We start from the raw sequence: 9,481 nt of genomic DNA, 5'->3' as shown, positions 1-9,481 counted from the left end.
TTCTTGTTATATTTGTTTTTGCCAAAAAATGTGTTTTTCTAACGGCAAACGGAGAGGCGGGTTACGGAAGACTAACAGAAGTGACCTTGGGTGGGCAAAGTGTAAAGTTTTAAACCACGGGTAGGCAAAGTGAAAACGAACCATACCCCAGGTGGGTTTACTATAATTATCCCTAAATATAATAGCCATAAACTTTAGAGGAGCCCTCTCTCTCTTGGCTGGATAAATTTCAGTCTTCACATCACAACAATGCTTTAAGAGGACAACTATCTCTTTTACAAGAACCCCCATCAAGGATAAGGTAAATCAAAAAACGAATCTAGATTCATAAGACTCGCAAAAATGAAGGTTTTTTTTTTTTTTGGTTTTTAAGGAACTTGTACTCACAAGACTTGAAAAATCAAGGACCACAAAGTGCCCATTAGCACTTTGTATCTTGATTAGCACTCTGCCGCAGGGGTCACTCCTAGCCTCTTTTGCCTATTTTCCTGCACTTAAAACCTTTCCAAACTAAATTCTAATGATTCAATTATCAACCATCATCAATATCAAGGCCACAATCATAAAAAATCTAAGACTCAAAGCGAAAGCGAATCAAAACAGAAAAATCAAGATACATCTCAAAATTTAGTTGAATCCATCCAGGTGCAAAAGAGACCCCTCTAAACGAGGGCATTGAGCTAATGTCATTTACCTAAAGGATTGTTTTCCATTTACTTGGATCCGAAAAGTTACCTACACATTAACAGAACTGTACCAATCAAAAAGAAAAAAGACAGATGCTCTGCTGCAGGTGCTCACAGATGACCTCTCTTTCCATGACGTTGTGCCAAAGGTTTTGTGTGCTGCTCCTTGTCTTCCTCATCATCATCATCATCGAGGCTAATCTGTTGACCAGAAGGAAGATGTCCAGATTTGGATCTAAACGTGGCCAAAGTTGTACTCTCATGAACCTGGCAGTGAGAAGGATCTTGAGGAGCAAGACGCTTTATGTGTTGAGAGAAATCCTCTTTGGCTTGCACTGTAGTGTTCATGGGATCACCTTCATCAGCCCGAGAAGGAGTTATACCACCAACTGAATCAGTAACGGGATCACTTGATCCTCCAACATCACGAGTTCCCAAACTACAAAGACATCTCTCAAGAGTCTTTATGGTACTTGCTTGACTTTCCACCTTGTTCCGCTGCAAGAAAATTGGAGATCGATTAGTCAATATTCAAGCAAAAACAATATTACAAAAGGAATGCATACCAAGAGGCCGATTTCATGAGAGAGTTCATTTTGACGGACAAAAGATAATTGGGAACTAGATGAAATCCAGATCTTCATGGACTCAATAAGGGAATAACACTCCTCAACAAAATCTGCTTCAGCCTACAAAGTAAAAAACATGTGGGTTAGCACAGAAAAGAAAAGGCAAAATAGAGGCATGCACACCCCAAGCAGATTACCGGGCCTCCCGTCCATGGCACATAAGGAACATGCTTTGAGCGTGGAACAAGCATGGTTTCAAATTCTCCAGAGTCATTCGTCACTTGCACTTCCCACGAAGGTAAAGAGGGGTACTTCGAACTAAGGGGAAGAGTATCCGAAGAAGATTCAGTTTCTCTAGAATTTTCCTCAAGACTCAAAGAAGTATCAGTCTCCATCTCAGCTTCAGTTTCTCTATTCGTTTCATTTTCCCCCTGAAAGCATAAGCTAATCTCACTGATTAACATGTTTGTCATTAGGACTACAGCAAAATAACATTATACTTGATAAGCAGGAAGAACTTGACAATGTCATTGTCATGTCAACTAATGTTCACAACAATCCTAAAACAATAGTCGTAAGTTAAATAAATAATATGCATAAGAGTATACAAATGTTTCAACTACTAAAATATAAATTAAAAAATAAAAAATAAATAAAAAAATAAAACCAAAAAAAAAGAATCAAGAAATTTATTTATTATGATGTTGATGTGGTACCAATCACATTAATTTCCACCTCTATTTGTGAACTTCTTCTGGCAAAATTGGTATTACTTTTACCAATTTCTACACTTTAATATCTTAAATGGTAGTAAAGGATTATATGCTACAATTTGCAATTGCAGACGATGACAATTCTCCCGCAGCTTTCATATGAGACCATAAAAGACCATCACAAAAAAGGTTCATTGGTTAGTATAAGCAGCCGTGTAATATTTCATTTATATCAAATGCATGGTAATTATTCTCGAGCGTGAGGTGAAAAAGGTCTATCTAAATTCTTAGGCCAATAGTAATAGATTAAGCAAACTAAAATACCAAATCATTCAATCTGGAAAATATGTTAAAAAGGAGAGAATGCATCATTATTAGTATCTTAACCAATGAAACAGAGGCAGAAAACATTGACTCAATCACTTACATTTGCAAATATCATATACATTAATGGATCAAAAATTAGAATTGTTTATCAAACAACTAATGAGTTCTAAATAGATATTTGAATTGCTGCACGTTTTCTCTAAGCCACAAACCAATAACAATCATTGGGTAGAGACAAACTAAAAAAGCATATAATTTATAAGATTAATAGATGTAATAATGTAAAAGCATGAAAAAGTATTTAAGCATTTAGAAATGGTAGTATTCAAGACAAAAATTTGACATGAACTTCTGCTGTATAGTAAATTAAAGCAGATTCAAGCATATATGTTGTCTACATCATTAAGCCCACCTATCGACTCTCTCGCCACCTCAACTGGCTTATATCAAACAAGATACAATATCAATAATTTCATGATTTACAGAAAATCCTAACATTTTCCAGCAGTTTAACAAATATAAAAAAATGCATAAGCAATTACGCATGTGAGCAAAAATCAAAATCCTGCTATTAGAATATTGAAGTATACAATTTGACTTATTGCTGAGGACCAATAAATTAGCTATATGCATCCCAAACAGATTGCTGAAATCATTCCCATTTTTATTTAGACCAAGCCTAAGAGACTAAGCTCACCAACTAGTTCATATTGTCTCTGCATAAAAATAAATAAGATTATGTTGGCTAAGCATGTACTACACCATGAAATTGTCATTTTTGAGAAGTGCACAATGTTCTTGACACAAAAATCAGTTGGCATATGATAGCCACAATCTCCAAGATAATACTTTTTTGTTTAAAAAATCGATACGTCTGAAAAGGCAACATAATAAAAGCATCATTTAATATGCAAAGTGCATATATGATGCCATGCCGCAAAATGCTTGTCAATATAAACATCGCAAAGATTGTCATTTTGGCTAAAAATATTCAAGAAGTCTAACATTTGATACAAACTAATCTTCAAAATTCCAGATGACATATTTACCTGACCAAGTAAAACCAAGCTCTCCACGGGATCAGTTGTGTAACGCACCCAACTATAAAGTCCAACAGTAATTCCAAGGTCGTTCGCGTTTGGACTCTCAGGGTCATATGAAATTACCTTTGAGCCACAGCAAAATAGAAGTTCACCATTGTCAACGCAGCAAAAGAATCTATCAACCACGTCGTCTAATTCTACAGTTATTTTCGTCCAAGAATCAACCACACCATACTCTCTCATCGCATATATGTAGCATACATCTAAATACTCAGTTACAGAAAAACCAATCATAGCCAACGATCCCTTGAACACTGCAAGGGAAAACTGGCCGTCGTAAAAGTCATGCTCCGGGAGTATTATCTTTTGGAATGTCTCATCATTGACATCAAAACACAAACTGTAACTGCAGTCCTCAGTAAACGCTAAAGCGTGCAGAGCTCCATTAAAAAACAAACATGGGTCTCGAAATGTTTGATCAATAGACCCAGCATTGTGGTCGGAGCCAAACGATATTACAAACCTTCTCCATGAATCCGTACTCAATGTGTAGACCTGAGCCTCTCTCGACAGCGCTGATTCTTCATAGCCACAAACAATTCTGAGAATCTTGTAGTCATTGTTTTGGGAATGGTACGCAAACCCAAGACCACAAGTCAGCTCTCCGTCGAACTTTTTGAGAGGAAGAGAGATACTCTTAAACATTTTGATGCTTGGGTTCCACAAATAGAATACAAAGTCCTCATAACCAATAAGGCAGAACATGCCATTACAGAAGCCAACAATGTCGACACAAAGAAAGGGAATTTGAAACCTGGAAATCTCGGTAAATGTGCGGTCGGTATTGCAAATAGCCGTACCCAGATCTTCCCGACTTGTACCAGGACCATCCTCATCCTCGTCGTAATCAGAATATAGCAGATAACCATTGTTGTCGTTGTTAGATAATGATTTGGCTTTGTTGAGGTTGAGGTGTTTGGTGATGAAAATGGGGTCTGTGATGATGGAGTTCCAAGACTTTGAAACCCACCTGAATCTCATCAAGGATTTCACTGCCAGCCGACTCAGTATGTCGAATACGACGTCGTCTGCGAGACGCTCCGATGACAAATTCGGATCTCTCCTGAGTTTAGACATCGGAAATCGGACTAGGGAAAGGAAATGCGCAACAAGTAGAAGTAGGTGTGTACTGTGTAGGCTGAAATATGCCACAGGTCTTGTCCTTTTTACTTTTTAGATAAATAAACAGATATAGTTGAAAGGGATGGGCTCCTCTCCCGTTTCTTTTTCTCCCGTTCTCTTCAGTTTTTAAATAGATGCTTGACATCTGGTAAGATTAAATCTAAGGATCAATTATCAAGCCACGTCATATTTCACAAAGACTCCTTGACTCCTTCCATCATCTGCTGATTCTGCTTCCCACTAAAACACATTCACTGTTTTCCTTGCCGCCTTCCATCATCTCATTCCCACTAAATCCTGTAATATCGCTCTCCATCTCTCTCAAATTTTTGATTCAGCTTCAACATCACTCTTGCATGGTATTTCTTACTTTTTCCTTTCCTTAATTTTTGAAATGAGAAGATCTAAGATAGTGAATTCTTCCCGAAACCAGTTTTCATCAATCTATTGGGTGCATCGTGTATTCTTCCGAAAGGGAGAAATTTGATCAAAGAAGTCATCTCTTGCTAAAGTTGGAGCTCTTTTTTCAGTTTGTGTTAAATTATTAATGATTTCTATAGAGAATGAAAAGATAGTAGTGGAATACATGTGGCTAGCAAAGGATTCCAAGGCGCAGGAAAGAATATATCCAATGTAGAAGACTTTAATTTCAAGAGACTTCTATGGTCATGGCACACACACGGCATCCACAACAGTTGGTAACCATGTACCTAGTGTAAGTTACTTTGGATATGCAAGAGGCACAGCCAGTGGCATGGCTCCCTGTGCACATCTTGCCATGTACACATGTGGCAAAAATTTGAGTATACTTATGACTTCCTTCATTTTGCATTACCATGTAGCACAACAATTGTATTGAAAGCTTCCTTTCTCTGATTGAAATGCACTACCCTTGAGGACTAAGTTGAGCAACTTGTGAAGAGAAGCAATAGTAACCCTTGAAATGCTGTGAAGGTGTTTGTGAAAATGCTTAGGCCGGTGGTAGCTTGTTTTTTTTGTAAAAGTACCTCATCAACAAGGGTGAATGCAAGGCTGTAGGGTCCCTTTTTTTTTTTTTTTTTTTTTTTTTTTTTTGTTGGGTGAATGCAAGGCTTGTTTTTGTATTTTTTGCTCATGTAACCATTGTACATTATCTTGATTAATGAAATTTTTTTGTTGGAATTCAGTACAAATGGGATCTCTCTATATTTGTTTTTTCTTTGTATCCTTGCGTGAGATATTATAGAATAGGTATAAAAATATGAATTGCAGGAAATTTTTATGGAGCAATTTGACAAAACTTGTTTGCTTCAAGAATTACAAATGCATTAGACTTTGTGTTTGAATCTTGCAATTTCTTCTATGACAGTGATGTTGTATTTGCTTTCCTTTTTGAGTGCAAGCCTTAGGAAATACTTTGCTGTGTGAGCTACAAGATAAGCACATCATAGCAACTGGAATATTACACTTTTCTACACATAATTGCTTATCTCATATTGGCTTAAAGCTGAGTTAAGCAATTGATTACAAAATTACTTAAAGATATAGCTAATACTCCATTAATTTCCAAGAGAGCATAAGAAAAGGAATATTTTTGTAGGAAAATTTAAAGAAATTTCTCTTAAGACACAAGAAAGAGAAAAATGGGTCATTTGATCTCTTCAACTTGGATGCTATCAAAGTTTCTCCAAAAGCTATATTATAAGCAATGCCAAAAATAGATTACTTCTCATGCTTAAAACTTAGCACCACTGGTTGTGATGTCCTACTTCTACCAAAGATAATAAAACAATGAAAAGCAATCTGAGGTAGCCAGAAGATGCAAGCAGTCTAGCTACAGCATAAGCTTCTAAGTTGAAGGAGATGGAGCTCATGGCTGTACAAAAAAAGGATTTTTTTTTGGGCATCACTCCCTTCCCTGCAATCATCCAACCTCTTATTAGTCACTTGAATGAGTAAAAGTATGAGATGGTAGCATCTAAGACAGTCCAAAAATTCAATTCCATATTGATTTTTTTTTTTTTTTAATGTTATGTTTTTTAAAGATAAAATTTATGTTGTGGTATCAAGTGAGCAATAGTTTCTTGCACACACACAATTCTAGTGATAAATTCAACAATGGGATATAAAATCACAATAAGTACCTGAGGTTTATGTCATGGTGGTGGAACATGTGGTTGGAGGAGTTAAGCTAGATGCGAGAGTTTGGACTTTTTTGCTTCTATTTTTTTTATTTCCCTTTTCAAGACATCCTTTCAACCGTTTTCTCCCACGCGAAACTTCCCTTCTCTTTAAACCTTTTGCTTGTATGGTACATGTGCTCTTGATGACTTGATTTTCACAAGACATTGAGGAAGGCGTAAGGGTCTCACACGGGGATTCAATCTTTAAATATTCTTCTAGTTTTGCATCTAACTCACTTGCAAGACTTAGAAGGAAATCAGATGCCTCTTTAGATTCAGCAGCTTTACCCATCAATCTAACATAAGTGGTGCATAAATTTCTATAACGAGCTCGCATTTCTAGCTTAGGGTCACTTTGTACCTCACACTCATGAATATCCAAGACAGTTCCAGCCCTTGCATTCTTGGTCCATCTCTTCAATATGAATTGTTCAGGGATCATCAACTTAATCTTCATCTCATCGAGTACTTTCAAAATATGGCTACACATAATTCCAACAAACTCAAAATTTTTACAACTACATGTAATCAAACCATTTGAAGATGTAACTGTATGTTGCCTAGAACCTTCACAATTATGAACTTTATATGTAGAAACTGGTCCACTTTGATGAAAAGTGTCAACAACCACCATCAATGACTTTTCGAACTCATCTTGGAACATAGTAAAAACAGCTCCTGTGTAGATATCTCTGGCATGTCTCAACAAAGGAACATTAACCTTCAAAGTGGGAATTTTTTGGCTCATGTCATAGTTTGCACAAACTTCATTATAACGGACATCATCAACAGCCCTTTGAAAATGTTTGAAAAATTGTACTATGTCCAAATCAGACTTCAAATAATCTTTTAAAAGAGAGTTGAAACTCTCACTAAGCTGTGTACTTTTCTTACCCGCAGAAAAGGTATTTCTCCCATACACCATAGCCCACTTTTCTCGCACTTTAAATAGATCTTGCAACCATTCATTTTCTTGAAGATCATATTTTTCCAACATATTCTCCCAAGCACTAATGAACTCCTCTTCATACTCACCATCATATATGCAACTTCTAAAATCAGCATTGAAGGTTTTTTGGCTCTTAAATAGATGATTAAGATTTTTAAGAGCATTTTGATAAATATGCCATAAGCACAATCTATGATAAGTCTCTAGCATCACTAAAGATATTGCCTTTGCCATTGCAGGATCTCGGTCAGTAAATATTGTCTTTGGCTTTTTATCAGACATACACTCAAAAAATGTATGAAATAGCCATTCAAATGACTGACTAGTTTCATCATATAACAAAGAGGCCCCAAATACGACTAGTTGATAATGATGATTTACTCCAACAAATGCTCCAAAAGGTCGACACTCTTTATTGGTCCTGTAAGTTGTGTCAAAGAATACCACATCACCATATATACCATAGTCGAAAATCATTTTAGCATCAGCCCAGAATATGTTAGTGATTTGGTCTTCAACATCCAATTGAACTCGAAAAAAGAATGATGGATTTTCTGATACTTGACCAAGAAAATAATTCAAAAGACCCCCAACTTCACCTTGCTGCAAATCTCTTTTCCTCTTAGTCCTCAAATAATTTTTATGATCTTGCTTAGTAAAACCAAGATTTTCTCTACCTCCAACTTGACGACTCATCAATTCATGTGCCAATTTAGGTGGTATACCTGAATTATCTGCCAACTCAATTTCAATAGCTTGAACATCAGTAATAATTCTTTGAGAAGGTAACATGTGTACACATGACTTATCCACTAACTCATGATTGTGATTTGATTCAAAATCAATGACCTGATATTTTCCATTAGCTTGAAGAGAAATAGTTAGTCTTGCTAAGCAACCAGTTCTAGTTTCTTTTCGCGGCTTTTTCACAACCACTCGCTTGTCTTTTTTTCTGTAGCCTTCCTTATAACAGACAAATCTTCTACTTGATATTACTCCACTAAATCTATCCTCATTTTTCCATTGCTTTCGAATGCTAAATCCAACTTCTTTAGCATATTCATTATACCATTGGTGAGCATGCTCTTCTGAGTCAAACTCCATTTTCCAAACAGATATTTTCTCTTGACAATCAGAATTCTGCATAATATTAGCATAAATATCTTCATTTTCTTTATCACCTTCAAGGCATATTTGTTCATCACTAATTATAGGCATTATACTGACTAGTAACTTTGAAAAGAGGAGCACCTAAAGAGAAATTCAAAAACCAAATTAAAGCAAAACAAGTTAGTGTTGTTGATAAAACAGTCAATGATATAAAAATAAAACAAATAATAAGAAACTGAATAACCATGTTTACTTGCTGCATTACTAAATATTGAATTACTAGTATTGAACAAATACTTGATAATACTAGATAAGGAAGTCAAATCAGATTTAAGAATACTGATTGCAATTGTTTTGATCACTTAGGAAATAATTTTCAAAGTCTAAAAGCTAAAATAGTAGTGAAGCAAAAAGAAAAACAAATCCAAATCAAACAGGGAATTCAATTATTTGTTAGGAAAGAGTATAAAAACTACGGAGGGAAAAAAAAACACAAATAAATAATGCAGAGAATGATTGAGCACCTATTGGAATTCAGAACTTTCAATTCCAGTAAGCTGTTAAAATCAACAACGGTTCTGTTTTGTGGTCTCACTAAACAGGGGATTGCTTTGTGGTCTCACTAAAGTTGGAATGATGTAAAGATTTTTATCTTGGGTACACTCAGTAGAAAGAAAATCTTCTTTGCTGGGTTGGAATTCGAATGACTGGAAGATTTTGCAATTGTAAGATATTTTAGC

At 35.7% G+C, this 9,481-nt stretch overlaps 2 protein-coding genes across 2 annotated transcripts; both read right to left on the bottom strand.

Annotated features, from left to right (window-relative positions):
• Positions 1–596: 596 nt before the first annotated feature.
• LOC115954316 (F-box/kelch-repeat protein At3g06240-like) lies at positions 597–4,550 on the bottom strand. Its single transcript, XM_031072238.1, has 4 exons — positions 3,345–4,550; positions 1,453–1,686; positions 1,253–1,375; positions 597–1,184 (listed from the first exon to the last, which is right to left on the bottom strand). Exons 1-4 carry the CDS (start codon positions 4,473–4,475, stop codon positions 798–800), a joined length of 1,875 nt encoding a protein of 624 aa, XP_030928098.1. The 5' UTR covers positions 4,476–4,550; the 3' UTR covers positions 597–797.
• A 2,603-nt stretch (positions 4,551–7,153) lies between these two features.
• Positions 7,154–8,849, bottom strand: LOC115951537 (protein FAR1-RELATED SEQUENCE 5-like). Its single transcript, XM_031068719.1, has 2 exons — positions 7,250–8,849; positions 7,154–7,164 (listed from the first exon to the last, which is right to left on the bottom strand). The coding sequence occupies exons 1-2, from the start codon at positions 8,847–8,849 to the stop codon at positions 7,154–7,156; spliced, it is 1,611 nt and encodes a 536-aa protein (XP_030924579.1).
• Between the last annotated feature and the right edge of the window lie 632 nt (positions 8,850–9,481).

The sequence above is a fragment of the Quercus lobata genome, chromosome 7, assembly GCF_001633185.2.
Source record: "Quercus lobata isolate SW786 chromosome 7, ValleyOak3.0 Primary Assembly, whole genome shotgun sequence".
NCBI classification, from domain to species: Eukaryota; Viridiplantae; Streptophyta; class Magnoliopsida; order Fagales; family Fagaceae; genus Quercus; species Quercus lobata.
The sequence above is the reverse complement of the archived record's forward strand: the minus strand, read 5'-3'. Positions and strand labels throughout refer to the sequence as shown.